This window comes from Macrotis lagotis, chromosome 4, assembly GCF_037893015.1.
Source record: "Macrotis lagotis isolate mMagLag1 chromosome 4, bilby.v1.9.chrom.fasta, whole genome shotgun sequence".
NCBI classification, from domain to species: Eukaryota; Metazoa; Chordata; class Mammalia; order Peramelemorphia; family Peramelidae; genus Macrotis; species Macrotis lagotis.
This window is the reverse complement of record NC_133661.1, coordinates 202,127,186-202,146,980: the sequence shown is the minus strand read 5'-3', so window position 1 is coordinate 202,146,980 and position 19,795 is coordinate 202,127,186. Positions and strand designations below refer to the sequence as shown.

The window sequence follows — 19,795 nt, the reverse complement described above, 5'->3', positions numbered from 1 at the left end:
TAAAGTCTTAATACTGGTTCAGATAACACCACAAGTATGAGATGGGGATAGCATAACCAGATAAAAGTTTGCCTGAAAAAAAAAACAACTGCTAACATGAGCAATGTGATGTAGCAGCCAAAATAACTAATGAAATCTTGAACTTAAAAACATAGCTATCATCATAAGGAGGTGATTCCCCCCCCCCCCATACCTTGCCCTCGTTAGATCACATTTTTTGTACTGCAATTTGTTTTGGACGTGACAGTTTAAGAACTGATATAGATCCTCCAAACAGCAACCAGTTTGACCTTAAGTCTATAACAAATGAGAATTGGTTGAAAGAACTGGGCTATTTAACGGGGGATATTTTGCCTATAGAAGAAGGTATGTGATAGTGTGTTTAAGTATATGAATGGTGAGACAGAAGAAGGATGTCTTTTGTTCTGATATTTGGTCTTATATCAGCAGAAACAAGAATAGTGGATGGTTGCGAAGAGACAAATTTAGGCTTAATATCAAGAAAAGCTTCCTAACAATTTAGTTGACCTGGAATGTGCTGCCTCAGAAAATTGTGGATTCCCCCTCAGTGGGGGAATCCTCCCTGGAGATCTTAATAATAGCTTTTATTGAGTGCTTTAAGGTTTAAAAAGCACCCAGTGAGGTCAGATACAATTATCTCCACTTTACAGTCAGGGAAACTGAGGTCAAGCAGCTAGGACTTGCCTAGAGTTACTCAGCCAATTAGTGTCTCAAGCAAGAGTTAAGCACAGGTTTTCCTGACTTGAGTTCAAAACACTGCCCAATGCACCCCCAGCTGACCAAGTAGAATCTGTATGTCCTTGTCAAAAATGTTATGCTTCCTTTTCAGGTATAGATTGGACTATATAGTCAGTGCATTTCTTCAAACTCTATAATTCTGTGACTTTAAATACTGAACTAATTGAGTTTGTATTTTATCCTGAAAGTAATAGGAAACCACTGAAGGTTCTTGAGCAGGGAAGTAGCATAGTCAGACTTGTGCTTTAAGAATTTTAATTTGGTAGCAGTGTAGAAGATGAATTGAACAACCATTCTGGAGAGCAATAAAACTGATTATACCCTTTGACCCAGCAATACCAATACTAGGTCTATATCCAAAAAAAAATAAAAAAATGGGAAAAATTCCACATGTTCAAAAAATAGAAGTAGTTCTTAAAAGTGGCAAAGAATTGGAAATTGAGGAGATGCCCATCAATTGAGGAATGGCTGAATAAGTTATGATATATAAATGTTAAGGAGTACTATTGCTCTAGTAAGAAACCACCAATGGTCAGATTTTAGGGATGCATGGAAAGAATTACATGAAATGATGCTGAGCAAAAGGAGCAGAACCAAGAGAACATTGTTACACATTAACAACTACTCTTGAGTTGATCAACTATATGATGGATATGGCTCCTCTCAGCAGTTCAGAGATCTAGGACAACCCTGGGGGATCTAATACGGATAATGCCATCCTCATCCTGAGGAAAAATAAAACACAGAATCGGAATGAATACTATGTTCCCTTTTTAAAAACATATTCTTTACAAATTCCATGGTTTTCTTTTCCCTTAGTCCTAATTCCTCATATACAAAATGAATAATAGGTAAATATGTTAAACCTATATACAACTCTTGCTGCCAAGCAGAGGTGGGTAGGAAAGGAAGGTGGTAGAAAAATGTGTAACATGTATATGTAAGTGAATGAATGTTAAAATTTTAACTTCCATCATATAACATGTAACTAGAAAAATATCAATTAAAGAGAAAAAATAGGGGAAGAGAAGATGGAGAGGGGACAAACTAGATGAAGGGAGACTAATTAGGAAGCTACAGGTAAGGAAGGGACCAATTAGGAGACAAAGGACGAATTCCTGGACTAGTGTGGTTGTGGTATGACTAGAGAAAAGGGAACAGACATGAGAGGTAGAATCAAAACTTTGGTAAGTGATTGAATATGAGAATGAGTGAAAGGAGTCAAGGTTGACTTCTAGGTTGCAAAATCAAGGATTGGATGGTGGTGCCCTTTACAAGAATAAATAAGTTAGAACAAAATGTGACTTTCAGGAAAAAAAAACTTATGAATTCTTTCTGGTTTGGACATGTAAAATTTGAATATCCAGTAGATAATTGGAGAGCCAAAATTAGAAATCAAGAGATGAAAATGGAATGTGTAAAATAGGAGTTATCTACATAAAGATGGTTGGATTTGTCATTTCAGTCATATCCATTTTTCATGACCCTATTTGGGGTTTTATTGGCAAAGAAACTAGCTTGCCATTTCCTTCTCCAGCTCATTTTTTAACAAATGAGGCAAATGAGACAGTTAAAAATGATTTGATTGGGGTCATCTAGCTAATGTCTGAAGCCATATTTGAACTGAGAAGTCTTTCTGATTTCTATCCATTGCACCACCCCCAAAAAACTAGATGGAAGTGAATGATATCAGAAGAGGGCTCAGAACACAGAGCCCCCGAAGAAACCCACAGCCATGACATCTGTTAAGGCAGAGAAGTGTAAACTCAGTTCAACAGGAAGAAAGCCAGGAGAGCAGAAGTGGTCAACAATGTCAGGTGCCAAGATTATGAAAGACAAGGACTGAAAAAAAGATCATTAATAAAGAGATCAGTTTAGTTTCTGTTGTGAAACAGAAACCAGATCATAGACTCTGGTGTGGGGTGAAATAAAATATTTCCTAGTTTCATTACATTATTAGGGGTGGCTAGGTATAGAGCACCAGCCCTGGAGTCAGAAGGACCTGAGTTCAAATTCATCCTCAGACAATAATTACCTAGCTGTGTGGCCTTGGGCAAGCCACTTAACCCCATTTGCCTTGCAAAAAAAAAAAATTCTAAAAAAAATAGATCGTTAGCCTGAGTACTTGGTGAGGTGGGGAGTACATGCTGTGCATGGGGTTAGCCTATAATCAAGACAATCCTCCCATTCCTGTATAGGAACCGAGTTCAAATTTTGATCTCCATAATCTGATGTTGAGCAAGTCACACAAATTCTCTGAGCCCAAGTTACTCAACTATAAAATGAGTCAGTAGCCCTAATTAGATGACTTCCTAGTTCAGAATCTATAATCCATGTACATGTCATTTTATATCCTGTCTGTGCAATATGGAATGCTTTTCAGGATCACCTATGGCTCTTGGCATCCTTGGCTTCCTTTAAAACTCAGCTGAAGCATCACCTCCTAAATAATACCTATTTATGATGTTATTGAGGACATTTGGAATGGCTCGTCACAACTGCTATTAATCCACTATACTGAGTTTTATAATCCACCGAGTTTACAAGCGCATGAAGGGAGGTCATGTAAATTGTCTGGAAAAGTTGGAAACAGACTGCGAGTTCTTAAGGCCAAATTGCTGGTACTTCTGTCTTAAGAGGAAACAGGAAAGTAAAGCTGTTTTTTGCTCCTTACCTGCAGACTTCCATGTCCAAACTTAACTCTCTAGTGCAAAATCCTCCAGTCATTTGCTAGCAAATCTTAATGTGGGGGATGGGAAAAGAAACAGGAATTAAACATATATGAAGAACCTACCAAGTGCCAAGCACTATTACTAAGTGCTTTTACAAATGTTACCTTATATAATTAGCCAAGTGGAAAGTGAAGAAGGTCATGGCAGTGTTTCAGATAAGACCAGTGGCAGAGAAATTGGAGTGGGGGGGATGAGGGCTTATCACTAACCCCAGACCATCTGATGGCAGATCCAGATGAGCCTATACCACCAGGTCCTGGTGATTCTTTTCCCCATTCTATCCCCATCATTGTTCTTAGAAGGGAGATGGATGTGGCTAGAAGTAAAGTCAGGCTGGATGGAATATAGTGGATAAAGAGCTAACTTTAGAGTCAGAAAGAAGACCCAAATATATGTAGTTCTGTGCCTATTGTCTTTGAGACCTAGACTGGAATTCACCCTCAAATACTTAACAAATGACAAGCAAATAAGAATTCGTTTTACAATATAATAAAACACTTAGCATCTTCTGCCTGCCATCCAGGAACAAGAGGCAATAATACACCAAAGGAAGCTGAAAAGTGTAGGGTATCCTATGGAGGTGGGGAAGAAATGGTGGTGGAATCCAAAACCAAGCAATGCAATTGTTGGGGAATAAAGCTTCTCAGCCCCCATTTAAAGGGAGGTTTCAGGAATGGGGTTTTTTTTTTTGGTCCAATCTCCAATATGAGGGAGAGAGACTACAGAGGCATCTCTAGAAAGCTTGGTAAGGAGCTTATTCTGATGGGGAATGACAAAATTGAAACCAAGCAGTGAAAATGGTAGAAAATGAGTTGGTTAGTTTCAAGAAGCCACTGGCATTTCATAAAGACAAAAATAACAAGTTGTAGCTCTTGAATGAAGGAGATATAAACAAAATTGTTAGGACTGACTCAAAATGAGTCTTGCAGCCAGGAACTGGGTACAAATTTATCTCTGACATACTAGTTGGGTGCCTCTAGGCAAATCAAGGCCTCCACTTACTCCAATACTATATAAATCGCAAAAAATTGCCAATCTGCATTTGTAGGAGTTTCCTCATTCAGAATTTTCCTTTAGCATCAAAATTCACCAGTCTGAATCAAAGTTAAGGGTCAGAGTAATACATTTTCAGGAAATCTACTTTGTGAGACATTTACATCTTTCCTATGTCCTGAAGACAGGACATACTTATTGCCTGTGGGTATGTAGCAGAATGAAAAATTTCAATGGTATCCAATTGTGCTGCCAAGTGGCACTTTTGGGGTACTACAGATTTCAGGCAAGAGCTTTAAATATACTTTAAATATTCTGGTTTCTGTTAACTTTATTTCGATGTGATTGATTTCTTTTGTAATTCTATTTTATTATATGTATTTTAAATATTATTCTCAGAAGAGGGTCACAGGATTAAAATGAGTCCATGACGCAAAAAGACTATTAAGAACCCCATTCTAGATGCTCAAACTAGGTGTACTATGGCAACTCTAAGGTCTTATGACAAATACTGAAATATCTGATCTTTACCCAGAGATGATCTAAAGTCTAATGAAGCCCCAGAATAATTATGAATAAAAGATGTCTTCAGCTGTCTCCACTCTTCTCCAATTCAATACAAGTTTTTAAAGATATACTGAGGGATTTCTATACAAACTGTTTCTGATGACTCAATATAAATTCAATATTGTCCCCTCTTCCCCTTTCCTTTCCCTATACCTATCTCAATAGTACCTTAGCACTATCAATACCCCAAATTGACTGATTTTGTCATTTTATATCTGCTCTAAGCAGTGTGTCTAGTATTGTATTGGTATAGATTTTACATAATTCTATTTAGTATTATAATTGGATACAAATCTTGATGTCATACTATGAAAAGTAATATCCACTGAATTTTGGAAAACTGTAGGTTACAACCTGCAATCAGTAGTCACTGCCTGGTTTCACAAATGTTTATTGAGCTCCTTCTATGTACAAAATACTTGCAGGATTAGAAATAGGCAGAATCTTATAAATAAATCTTAAATTTTAAGAAAGGATTAGTAAAAAAATTATAGTTCCAAAATCTGGAATTTCTGTGCTTATTGTGTATAACGATATGGTTGTTACAAAATTTCCAAGACACATCTTTATCTGAATGATTTTGCCAATTAGTATTAAGAACTATGGTTCAGGGGCAGCTAGGTGACGCAGTGAATAGAGCACCAGCCTTGGAGTCAGGAGTATCTGGGTTGAAATCCGACCTCAGACACTTAACAATTACCTAGCCAAGTGGCCTTGGGCAACCACTTAACCCCATAGCCTTGAAAAATCTAAAAAAAAAAAAAAAAAAACCTTTAGGGGCAGATAGATACCATAGTGGATAAAGCACCAGCCCTGGAGTCAGGAGTACTTGGGTTCAAATCCGGTCTCAGACACTTGATAATTACCTAGCTGTGTGGCCTTGGGCAAGCCACTTAAGTTTGCCTTGCAAAAACCTAAAAAAAAAAATTCAAAGTGATACCATGCCTTCCTCAGGTGACCCAACTTTTGAGTTACAGCAGGTATTTTAATTTATTTCTTCTGGTTCCATTAGTATATACAAACCACCCCCAAAATACATCAAATCAATACAAAGTAATTCTGGAGAGGAAAACATTTGGAAATTGGGAGAGATGCACAAGAATTTATGTAGACATGTTGTAAAGCATTAAAATGTGGCTGTTGATTACCATGGATGACTAGAAGGATGATGAAGTTTAAGTTGAATGATGAACCAGAATCCAGACTTTACAGGGTTGAGAAGTTAGAAAAAGAGACCATTAAGTTTTTTTTTAATTCTGAAATCTTATTGGAAAAGGGAAAAATAAAGGAAAATAACTTGAATGAGGATTAAGACTAGAGGAAACTTGGACAGCAGGGAAAGGATTAGATTTCAGTGTTCTTTGGAGAAAATGATGTGTTGTTTTTTTTGCAAGGCAAATGGGGTTAAGTGGTTGCCCAAGGCCACACAGCTAGGTAATTATTATTTAAAGTGTCTGAGGCTGAATTTGAACTCAGGTACTCCTGACTCCAGGGCCGGTGCTCTATCCACTGTGCCACCTAGCCGCCCCAATATGATGTATTCTTATAGAGGGCACCTCTTCAGGATCTAAAGGAACAGTAGTAAATGATGTTAAAGGATTATGAGATGTGAAGAAAGCAGATGGTCTCAGTAAAACATATGGTAAAAATCTTCAACCAAGGGAATCTAGATGGGAATCTAGAACAGCCTCTGTTCAGTATGGACTAGCAGGGAACTGGAGTAAATTAATTACCTTGCTTCAATGGGGACCCAAGTTGAGGTTAGCAAACAAAATTTGTATTGAATTTTTCCATTCCCCAGTCCTTTCTATGTACCTGAAACAACTCTAATAAATGCAAATTCCCTGAGAACTTTTTTGTGGGGGGGAGGGGAGGGGGCTTGTATGGGGTTCCCTTTGTGTAGTGTCTGCCAGGGCCCTAGTACCCAGGAAGCCCTTAACAGCTTCCTGAATACTGAATTAAGAGAATAAATTCATTACACTATTCATACCTAGTCCCTTTCAGTTCTACAATGTTGGGGATATAAGAACTAAACATTTTCTCATTCTTTATCAACCTACTCTTTTAATAAGGAAGTAGAGTTGATCCCTTTACTCTGAATATTTGCAAAATATTTTTTTTTTGCAAGGCAATGGGATTAAGTGACTTGCCCAAGGTCACACAGCTAGGTAATTATCAAGTGTCTGAAGCCAGATTTGAACTCAGGTGGTCCAGATTCCAGGGCCCATACTCCATCCACTGCACCACTTAGCCGCCCCTGCAAAATAACTCCAAACTCTATAAGTTGTCTATACACCATGGACACAATCTAACACAAGTAACTTGTGGCTAAAGTAGAAAGAGGTAGGGGCAGCTAGGTGGCGTAGTGGATAAAGCACCATCCCTGGAGTCAGGAGTACCTGGGTTCAAATTCCGTCTCAGACACTTAATAATTACCTAAATGTGTAGCCTTGGGCAAGCCACTTAACCCTGTTTGCCTTGCAAAAAAAAAAAACCTAAAGTAGAAAGAGGTTGCTTAGATGATAGTATAATTAGGTAGGTGTGGAACTGATAGAATGGCTGGAAAACTATACAAAGGATTATCCCTTGTTCTGTTATGGTCAATGTTTATCATCTATGATATAAATGAAAACACACCAGTGGGAAGGTAAGACACGATGGTATAACTGTTAATTGGCACAACCATTCTAAATGTGGAACATACAAATTACTGGACAAATTATTCGGTCATTGATAAACTTCCCATATACACCAAATTATTTTATAGATTATCATAATAGCAACAAAGTAGATGCCTTTTGTGTGAGGAATGGCTAAATAAATTGTGGTAAATGAATGGATTACTGTATTGTAAAAAACAAAGTATGGTAATACAAAGAAATACTCTTGTGAAATGATTAAGAAGGAAGTAATCAGAGCCAAGAAAAAAACATACATAATTGACTACAGCCAATGTAAATGGAAAGAATAACTGCACACACATCAAATAAAAATGTTAGAAAATTGCAAAGTGTGGTTTGAAAGAAGAAATGGGAGGTTCATGGATGTTAGACGCTGCATAAATTCATCAGTTTTTGTGAACATACTGATTGTGTGGATTTTTTCTTTCTGTTTTGAAATGACTCTGAAAGACATATTGGGGAAACTCCAATCAAATTAAAAGATAATGAAATTTTAAATTAGACCAAAATGAACAAATGACAGTTTTGTGAGTAAAAAGCTGAAAACCAGGATAAAATATTGCACCAACTCTAGTAAAATGAAATTTAATAGGTTCAAGAGTCAAGTATTAAACTTGCATTCAAAAAAAGCAAATGCTCAAATATAAAATGGTAGAGCATTTTTACATAGCAGTTTGAAAAAGAACTAAGGATTTTAATGAAGTGCAAGCTCAATGAGTTAATAACAGTATGTATGGTCTTTTGGGTTTTTTGTTTTTTTTTTTGCAAGGCAAACAGGGTTAAGTGGCTTGCCCAAGGCCACACAGCTAGGTAATTAGTAAGTGTCTGAGACCGGATTTGAGCCCAGTACTCCTGACTCCAGGGCTGGTGCTTTATCCACTGCACCACCTAGCCGCCCCATAATATGGTTAAAAAAAAAAAATCTGAACCTAATCTGCTTTTGAGAGGCAGAGTGAAGAATAAACAAGTTAATTATCCCATAAAACCCAAAAAACTTTTCCAAAGGATACCTACCAGGTTCAGTTTTAGGTGCTCCATTTTTAACAAGGACAATGACAGAGAAGAATGACTAGGAAAAGGAAAGGCCTCTGGAGAGGTTATTAATCTGGAAGATTGGAGGGGGGGGAGGGGAAAATATCAGGGTAAAGAGATAAATAATCAGGTTGGGATATTGCAGTATGGGTTCTTTTCAATCCTTGAGATCCTATTTCTTAATGTTTTAAAAGTTTTCAGTATTAGTGGTGATGGGCTATGGGTATAAAATATTGCATATTTCAGTGAGCTATAATTAGAGGGTTGATTAGTCTTTTCTTTCTATTTTGTTACCTGTTACAATGAAGGGCCCTCTGTGTAGGAGGGAAAATGATATATATATATTTATAAAGTAAAAACAAAAGGCACTAATAAAAACTTTCAATTAATCAAAATGTGTTATGATCCAAAAACACAATCACTGCTATGTTTCGCTAAATCTTAGCATCTTTGTAAAATTCCACTAATTGATAATTCCATTATATGAGAGCATTAATAGTAGCTTCATATTTTTCGATTAGTTTTCTGAATGAAAGATCCTGAGTGCTTTTAGTGGTCTCTTAACCATCTAAATAATTTTTTTTTAGTATCTAAATTTTTTAAAAAATAATTGATCATAGAATCTTGTGTTCCTTTATCAGTAGTGATACACACACATGCACACATATATACACATACACACGTATGTATGCATGCATGTATGTATTTTTAGGAAATAAATTTGTTGGCTTGCCTCAAAAAACATTTATCCTGAAACTAACCTTGTCTCCCTTTCAATCAGAACTTCCAGATAACTCCAGTTAAATTCCCAAACCCCAACAAACCACACATGTCCCTCTTCCATTATGTTCAAAACACTTTTTACTTGTTGGGTATCAGCTATTTGACCTCCAGCTCTCAAACAGCATCTAACAATATGTTCATTTTAAAATTCTACAAAAAGAAACATTTGCATGGCATTCATATAATGGCATATTACCTGTAGTTAATGATCACAAAAACAAAGGCACTAATGGATCACAATTTTGAAAGGGACTCTTCAGTGAATCTTTTCTATAAAAGAAGAGACTTTCTGTAATATAATAGTGAGTTTATTAAAGTAAATCATTCCTGTTCACTTTTTTAAAAAGGTTGTCTTCTATGTCCTTTGTAACTCCAAAAAGCAACAATTAAAATGGTGCTTTTTGCACAATGCTAGTTTCAGTTCACTGCGGTACGAAGACTTCTTCTAAGACCTAGATATTTGAGATAAACGGAATATGAAGTTTTGAAGTCACCCACATCATTTAGTATCTCAAAACTCTTCCCAAAAGATATGGCAGGAGAAAAAGGCCAGTCAAAGATAAATTTTCAGTATTAAGGTCTGTCTCAATAATTCCATTCCCCTCCCCAAACAAGCACAAACCTCCCAACACCAGATCCTGCTTGAATTAACATGATTGATTTATTTCAGGTTTATACATTATGCCTCTCTTAGTCACCAAAAATTTCCTATTGTTAGATTTCTAAAAAAATAATCATTTTTCAAAAGCAGAAAAGAGGGAAAGTTAGATTTTTAATATATAAAAGGAAAAGCTAAATTTGACATTATTATATTTTTAAAAACATTCCATCTATTTACAGATGTGTAAAAAAAAAAAACAGGATTCTTGGTCTAGCAAGAACATGCTCTTTGCAGGGTGGGATTATAAAAGCCCACTGTCCTGATTTCACAATCCCTCTTCACACAGCTACATCTTTCATAAATCACATAAGTTATTTTCATTCAATCCCTTGGGATAAGACTAAGTCTGGGAACAGTGAGGAGCCACTAAAATTAGTGGGAGAAGAGGGGGTCTTGGAGATTTCAGATTGCTGGCAAGTTACAGGAAGGAGATACGCTAGACTATTTCTCTCTGAAGTCTGAGCACTCCCCAAGCTAACCTTGCCAAATACTAGCATTAGGCAGCTCAAGTGTACTACATTATTGGGTAGTATACCATTTGCAGCAGTTATTCCTGAGAACCTCAGACCACCTATTCAAGTCTTCATGTAGTTAAACAATACCAGAGCCAAACATGTCCTCCAGATAGGAAGGGATTATTTGTTTTCTTCCAAGAAAGAGAAAGAAAAATGTTTATAGAGTCTAAAATGCTCCTTTTATCCTGAGGATGATTCCCTTGGTTACTGCTGAGTGGACCCTCCGCTAACAGTCACCAAAGGAGCCTGGAGAAGCCAGGAGGAACAGTTACTAAGAGACAAGCAAGGGAGGCAGATGCTGGTCTCCTTGGCTAAGGCATTGAATGAAATCTTTTGGACATGGAAAGGGGAGAAGGGTGAGAAAGGGGTATCCTTCACCTACTTCTTTCTTCATTTGGAAGCAAGGAAGTCAGAGTTCAGGACTTCTAAGTTCCTAGCATTAATAGTACAAGACTAGAAAGGCATTTATAATTTACTGGGCCAATCTCTGTATACAATAAGACCATAGGGAAGACATCCCCATTCTTTCAAGAGTGACAGGAAGGAATGCGAAACACAGAAATTAGAAAGAACTCATCTGCCAAAACCAAACCAAACAACCTCACAACCCAAATTGAGAAGATATGCTGTGTAGGATGTAGGGTAAAGAGAAGAGGGGACAGGGAATAGTTAGCATCTCCTAGGCACTGCCCAGGAGCTTCAAAAGCTGGAAGCTCTCGTGCTAATGTTCCACAACACAAGGAAATCCTGCCAGTGAAGGTGGTGAAAACAAGCATTACATTCTGAAATACAATTACGAAAGAAAGGCAAAATGCAGCAGCTAGATCCCAGAGTCAGTACAATTTCAGAGCAGTGATTCTCACTTCCAGGAGTTTCCAAGAGACCCCTCAAGTGCACCATGATTCCTACTTATTTACAAACCAGATAGGAAAAAACATTTCTATACGCGTTACAAATCTCATCTCTTAGGTTGAAAACTTCAGCCTTTAAGGAAGCTATGAAAACAACTGTGTACAAAAATATAAATATCTTTACAGGCTGCCAGGCCTTAACAACCTGATAGCTTATGAGTGAAAAGGCTCTATATATCATTGAATCCATGGTGGCAGAGAATAAAAAATACATCTTGTGATTCAAATACTGCCCTATATCCCTGGTAATGAGTGTCTGCTATGACTTAATTTTTTTTTAATTTTTTTGCTATACAACCCTGTGCAAGTGCAACAAAACTTTGTCCAAGCACCATTCTTGTATGCAGAGGAGACTAGTTGGACCTAGCAAATAGCCCCATAATATTTTTTGGCTGTTGTCTTGGGGGAAAAAAAAGCATACTCTCCATGAACCAAAACCATATCTTAGCAGGGTTGTCACTAGGGTGATCAAGGGCAGGAAAGGGATGAAAGGATTTCCATGCACACCCTTAGGAGTAGAATACTCCAGGAGGTATTTTCTGGGGTACTAAAATGCTAATCTAGGAGCCCATCAAGAGAATGAGAGAGAACATAGCTATTAAATGAATTAGGCTAATTAGCTTTGAAACATTTAAAAGCTTCCCTACTTTGCCAAAAGATTTGGGCTTATAGCAGAAAATATTTTGGAGTGGAAGCTTACAATATGAGGAAAGTGAAAGCCTTTGTTAAGAAAATTCCTCACTTTAGTATTCCATAGAATTTATTCCCTCCATCCCCTAACTCCTGGAATACCAATTAGTTCCTCTGGATTCCTTTATCGAGGTCCTTGGGGTCTGCACAAACTTCAGACACAAACAACCCTGCATCTGCATAGACAGTTCACTGTACAAGGAGCAGAATTCATAATAGCTCCTCAGTCTTAAGCAGCGTTTTTCTCTGGGAGGAAGAAATCAGAAGTTACTTTCCCATGATTGGAAAAATTCCTTGGTAAAAGGGGTTCCCTATGTCCAGCAATGATGGATGACCAATTCCTCCCCCAGAGAATAATGGAACCCAGCACCAAAAGTGAGGTAACAAACTTTAGCATGATCAGAATTTCATAGCACTGATTCCAGGGCCAATACTTCCCATTATTTATCCCACCCTCATTTTAAAGGACCACAGTCCCATGACAAAAAATATGAAGATGCCTACAGAAAAGAGAGTGAGGAGGCAGTTTTTTTTTCCCTTTACAGCCTTAACAGTTTTAGGCTTTTTCACTTAAGTTTCAGGACAAACCTCATTTGCCTGAAGAACTAGAGGAGGACCCAGAGTTACTCAATTTAGCCACCACAGGTGCTAATGTTGGCATCACTTTGTTCTCCTGTCCTTCTTGGTCAGTAAGACCTGCTACTACAGTTTTCAGCCCAACTGACCCTCCTTTGGCAACTATAGGTGCCAAACATGGCATCACTTTGAGACTCTGTCCATCTACATCACTGGGAGGATTAGCTAATTTAAGCCCCAGTGGTGCCAATTTTGGCATGGGCCTCCATAAAGTATCCGTGTTGCTGCTCTCTTGGCCAGTCTTCATATGAAGAATGGGGGGTGAGGCCATGTTTTCAGCTTCAGTTGGGAGGCTAGAGGTCACTTTTCCAGTGTCACTGGCCCTCCTATGGGAAGGAAATGATTCTTTTATCTCCGGGTCAATGACAATCTTAAGAACATCAGTTTCTGTAGGTTGTCTTTCACCCTCAGCAAGGTCATCATCCTCCAGGTGCAGGAGGAGGGGACTGATGGAACCACTGGCTTCTTGTACCTCAGGAAGTTCTTTCATACTATTCCCAAGAGTGCCAAGCTGAAAAGTGGCTCTATTGCCAGAAGCCAGTTTACTGGCAACAGCCCGCCGGACATTTGCCAACCTAGGGAATCCTGTGCCTATAGAGCTGGGAAGTTCAGGCATACTGGAAGAGTCATCATTTAGCTGCTGATTGAGGAAAGTAATCTCATTGAGCAATGAGGTTAGTGTCTCATCTGTGTCATCTTCCTCCTCCATGCTAGACAGAAGCTCATTAGGGTCCAGCGTTGCTTCTTCAATTGCAGAGGCCACTTTTCTCAGCTCTATCTCTAAACCTGATTCCTTAAGATCTTTCACCTGTAGCTTGCGAAATGGAATTTCTTTTAACTTCAACCTCTCACCTCCGGATTCAGTTTCTTTCCTTCTACATTGGTTCCCACTCACAACTCCTCCAGAAACTTTTCTGGATAAGGTCTCTAGAGGTGTCCGAATACTAGAAACATTGACTATTTGTGGAAAACTAATGTCTTTGTTTTCCACAAAATCCTGTGTTGGCCTTGGCACTACTTTCCCTTCTACATGATTGTTTCCAGAGGAGCTTCTTGTCAGATCTTCAAGGGATGTATTCTCATTTCTGATGGTTTCTTTTAGTGTTTGGTCAGGTGTCTTGGCATGAGAAGCTTCATGAGAATGTTTGCTGGCACCCACATCTAAGCTGAGGCCTCCATCTGTGGCCAATGAGGTCACATTAACAATCCTGGGCATCATAAACAAGTCATCACTTTCTGCAAAATCAAGAAAAGCAGAACTCATTATTAAGATTAAGTGGTATACATGTTATCTTTTATCAAATACAAGAAGTAAGTATTCCAAGTAGTTAATATTCAAGATCCACCATTCAGACCAAATTCTACCTATTTGTCCCAAAAAATAATAACATTCATTAAAATATTAGACCTAGGTTAACAACAAAATAAGGTCAATTAAGTCCTGGCCTTAAGACAGTCTCCTTATATCCTACTTATTTAAGTGTCCGGTCAAGAAAATGCTTCCCAAGTCTACTCCTAGCTAACTTTAAGGATCCATTCTTTTATCCTCATATTTATCTAAGTCTTGTTTGTCCCATTTGTAGGAGAAGATAATACCCCAAGAGAAGAATGCCAATTACTATTAACCCAAAGTAGATTTAGGGTTTTCACTGTTAAAGGCCTGGAGCTACTGTCTCTAGAAGAGAGCATGACTATTAAGGAGATGGTGTGAATGACTTTCATGTGGATAGGGAAGAGTATCCAGAAGATGACTGTAATAGATGTTTTTTCTAGCCCCTATAAGATGCCCTTTCTAGCCCCTATATCTCCCTGATGATCTACTTCATAGGTTTGAGTAAATGGATCCTTAAAATTGAAAGCTTATATATTCTAGATGTAAACTAAGTCCTATGTAAATTGTTCATTCATTTTCCCTCCATGACTTATAATTTAAAATACTGCATGGTGAGGTTGAAGTCAGAAAAGGGCACATATACAAGGATCATATATGACCAGAAGAATTTTAGAGTAATAAGAATACATTTAAAAATCTCCCTCAGTCCTCATTCCTTTCCACATTACTGTATTTTCCCAATTTTTCCCCTTCTTCCCAAAATGAACCCCTATTTGAAAATCAGAATGCTAACTGGAGATCCTAAATTATTTGAGAGAGTGATGTATTCCAACAAGATTTTCTGGTAAAAACAAACAAACAAAAAAAGATTTTCTGGTAAATAAGTAGATATTCCAAATACTTTTTTTATTATGGGGGGGGCGCAAGGCAATGGGGTTAAGTGACTTGCCCAAGGTCATACAGTTAGGTAATTATTAAGTGTCTGAGGCCAGATTTGAACTCAGGTCCTCTTGACTCCAAGGGCCAGTACCCTGCACCACCTAGCTGACCCTCTCAAATAGTTTTTAAATTTCATTCACTAAATTCTTAACTATTTTTCCCTGTTTTTCTTTGAGGGAAAAACATCCAATAGCAAAATATGATTCATTATGATGACTTATGACTCACTATAAATCAATAGGTACACAGACACAAGACACACACTCATCCTCTACCTCTTTTAATTAAGATTTGCTCCCTTCCCCTCTGCTCTTTCTATTGAGGAATTCAAATGCAAATCTCCTCACTCCAAGGAGATCTTCCCTGATTGAAGAAACATTCATATATGTATGACTCCTTATACTTGCTCTGGCATTTATTCTCCTACCTTTGAAGGAAATCTTTTTCTGCTTTGTTCTCTTAATTAGTCTGTTTCAAAAAAATCCAGAAGAAACAAATCTCTATGATTCTTCTGCCTAAAAATATGTTTTGCTAAAGACTGTTAAATATATTCTTTTCAAAGTAATTGGACAGGGGGTGGCTAGGTAGCACAGTGGATAGAGCACTGGCCTTGGAGTCAGGAGTACCTGAGTTCAAATCCGACCTCAGACACTTAATAATTACCTAGCCGTGTAGCCTTGGACAAGCCATTTAACCCCATTGCCTGGCAAAAAACAAAAACAAAAAACAAAAAAAAAAGTACTTGGACTAATGAATTATCACATAGAAAAATAAGTATGTATCTAAATAGTTACATAAACATATATTCCTTATAGTCTGATTCTGTAAACTGTGTCAATAGTCTTTTTCTTCACCATGGGTTTTAATTTCTAAACACTAATCTACCTACCTCTTCCCTTTGGCTTTGAGTCAATGGACAGGTAACAACAATTATCTATTCAAAGATTCCAAAGGTAATGATTTAAAGAGACCCCCAAATGACTACATTTTCTCCTATCAATTAAAATACCTATCCAAGAGGCAAGAAAGCCATCAAATGCAACTAAGCTCCAAACAACAGTCATACAATACCAGTCTACAATCACTAAGAAAGTTGACACTAGTGTCTCATATCATAAGTACGTTTTCTATTCTTCTACTCTGAACTTCCACTCAGAAGTTGAAGCACTTCATAAAATACTACCTCATACTTAAGGAGATAAGCAGCAAACTCAAAAAAAGGCCAGTGGATCATTTTAACAGGCCAAACCAATAAAAATGCAGTTACAGAATCAGACAAAACCTGTAAGGGGCTGTTGTGTGTGGGAGTACTGTAAACTTTCATCACCTAGTATCCTTGAGCACCAGAGCCTTATTTTACTGGTTGATTGTAGAGTGCCACAGGTGTGAGAATGGATCAGGGACTGGGAAGGATATTTAAGCACCTGTATTCTGGTAAATAAATGGAGTACTTGGAGAACCTGTCATCCTTGTCTTCCACCCCTTCGACATTCCATCCTGAGCAGCTAGTCAAAAAGGAACTTAACAGAAACCACTCTAGATAGGGTCAGAGTTAATGGAATATATGCTGACAAGACAGAAGACCATCAGATGCAAAGCTTCTTCTGCCAACTGACATACCTTGTTGAACAACAGCACTGCTGTTAACTTGAGGCTTCAATTCACTTTGTAATAGAGCAGGAGAAACAGTTACCATTGGTGCTGAGACTAAGGGTCCCTTTAAGGTGAGCACTTGTCCTTGTGGAGTCATCACCAGACTGGCAGTATTATGTACTGGGTGAGAAGGTGAGATCTTTTCTATAATGAAAATCAGAAGTCAGTTAAGATAGCCTTCAAACAAACCTAAGAATCTAATTTAAATCTCTAGAAGTATTTTTAAAAAGCAAACAGCTTAATTTTAATTTAGGTCATAAATCACATTTAAAAATACATTTTTTTTCTGAATCACAATGAAACAAGGAATTAGTTCCAATTCCCTGCATACTATTCTTCCAAATGAAGATATTTTCCCTACTAAAGAACATGTCTTTGAAACTACTGATTCAAAGAGGTGTTTTGACAATAGTTTCAGCAAATACATCATTTTATACAGTTGTCCAAGATAATCTAAACATCAGTTTTGTTTAACCTTTGTGGAATTCAAGAGTATAGAGTATAAAAAAACAGCTTTCAATTTATATGGGGCTTCAAGGTTTGTAAAGTGTTTTACAAATATTATCTTATTTTTATCCAACCATCTTGAGAAGTAAGTGCTATTATTATCCTCATTTTACAGATGAGAAAACTGAGGCAGCAGTGGGGACTTGATAAAGATTACAGAAATACTAAGTGTCTGAGGTCATATATTTCAATACAAGTCTTCCTCATTTCAGATTAAGCACACTATAGCTGCCTCAAAGTGTAAAGAAAAGAGCAATGGACTGAGTCAGCAAATCTGGATCCTAGTACTGGACTTGCTACAAAAGTTACTGAATTAGAGGTTTCCATTTTCTAATTTTAAAACAAGGAAGATGGAACCTACATTACCTCTGAACTTCCATCCTACTCTACTCAGCACTCAATGGCTTGGTTTCTTCACCTTATTTATTTTACAATAACTCATAAAACATCCAAAAGTTGGATTTAACTACAGCATTAGAAAAGTTTTAATTACTAAGTGGTTGATTAATTTGCATTTTCTTTCTTAATTCATTTGTTTAATAAATAGCACCTTGGACTGAAGTAGAAACCAAGACTCTTAAACTAATGCACTTTGCTTCCTTTTGGTAGAAAGAGAATAACAAAGAGAAATTCTAAGTAAGAAATCATCTTCTTCCCTAAAATCACAATTATATTTGTGGGTTAGTATTTTATCTAGCTTAAACCTAGAAGTACTAGGAATCCAACCTAGAGATAGTTATTGAAAGAAGAAATGAAGTCAGAGTTTGAAATCAATATCCTTAATATCTTTTTCTCACTATATACTGATTATTTCAAACTAGCAGATAACTGATGCTGTAATCACAGAATGGGTTTTTGTTTTGGAAGTGTGGCTTTTTGTTTTCAACTACTTTACCATCTTACTAGATATTAGAAACTAAATGTTAAATATTGATTCAATGTGTATAAAAGACTTCTTTGTTACTAATTATGGAAGTCTCTCTTTAGAATCTGATTGGAATTGGTAAATAAATTTTCCTCTGAAATATAATACTGAAAGGGAAATACTCAAAAGTCTTATTTTATAATATAGTTGAATATACAATTACATTTTTAGTTTATTTCACTGACAAGTAAATTAAGGTCAACAGAAGTTAATATTTCAGCAAACTAGATTCCTTTATAGTGTTTTTAAAATGACCATGAAAAACACTTTCTACCTGTGGATGTCGTTCTTTTCCTGGCAAGTATCAAGGGCTTTCCACGTCTGCTAGTCATAACCACCTGCCCCAGCTCTACAGAGGATGTAGAAGCTCCTTCCTGCTGTTTGACTGCTCGAGGGGGCACATTTGGTTCATCTTGATCCATCTTCTTCTTTTTCTTTTGTGCTTCTAATGCCTGCTGTTTAGCATAAATGTATTCCAGCTTCTTCAAGACAACTTCTTCTGTTTTACCTATATGTTAAAAAAGAACCTAAGCAACCATCTTTCACTATCTATGGCCCAGATAAAAATAAAAACAACAAATGAAATCCATTTGCTTAGTCACATGGGTAAGCACAATTTTGGGAGTTTTGTTGGATTTTTTTTTAATTTAAAAATTTATTTAAGGCAATGAGGTTGTGACTTGTCCAAGGACACACAGCCAGGCAATGTGTAAGTGTCTGAAGTCAAATTTGAACTCAGATCCTCCTGATTCCAGGATTAGTGCTCGATTCACTGCACCACCAACTGCCACAAGCACAGCTTTTGTAATGCAGCACTGGCAATACCTCAGAAGAAAGTTCCTCATGAGTTAAAGCCAGTACACAACTAGTCTCAAAACACAAAATCTGCGTTTTCTAGAGGTCCTATTCCTTACTTCCCCCATCTACAAGTCTTACCTGAAAGAGAAGACACTTTGCGGATCAGATTATTCCGTTTTCGAGTTAGGAGGTTTTTCTGCCCTATCAACTTGTCCGCCTGGTCTGTTAGTCCCTGGATCTCTCCAAATGCCTAGGAAAAAAGTAATCCCATCAAGTCAATCAATTCACTGTCTTCAGAATGGTTTCCTATTGTGTTTTATGGCAAGGTCAGCCATCATATAATCGATACAGTAAATAAAAGCATATATAAAAGAAAATTTAAAGGATGTCATTTAAAAAATCCAGAAAGCACTTTTTAAAACTACAGATGATCAGATGCTTTATGTTATCAAGGTCCTGATCATTATTATTTCCAAAGTAGATCGCTGAATATAGTATTTTATTGACAGGGAACTATTTCTGTGGGGTGTTCATTAGGTAGATCCATTCAGTGGTTAATAATACACTACAATAAAATCATCCATTTGTCTAAATGTGTTTTTTTAATTAACATGGCTTTATAATACTGAGTATAAATAATTCACCATTCTATTTGTATATTAAAAGCCTTTTTACCATTT

The 19,795-nt window shown here is 37.1% G+C and overlaps 1 protein-coding gene across 8 annotated transcripts in view; it reads right to left on the bottom strand.

The window, feature by feature from the left end:
* Positions 1-12,700: 12,700 nt before the first annotated feature.
* MGA (MAX dimerization protein MGA) overlaps positions 12,701-19,795 on the bottom strand; it is a 230,191-nt gene continuing 223,096 nt past the window's right edge. For all 8 annotated transcript variants that reach the window (XM_074235148.1, XM_074235149.1, XM_074235146.1 and 5 more), the window contains 4 exons: positions 19,254-19,365; positions 18,592-18,825; positions 16,853-17,029; positions 12,701-14,196 (listed from right to left, as the gene is read on the bottom strand). In XM_074235148.1, the coding sequence (XP_074091249.1) occupies positions 12,914-14,196; positions 16,853-17,029; positions 18,592-18,825; positions 19,254-19,365 (1,806 nt within the window). In that variant the 3' untranslated portion in view covers positions 12,701-12,913. The remainder of the gene's footprint in view (positions 14,197-16,852; positions 17,030-18,591; positions 18,826-19,253; positions 19,366-19,795) is intronic.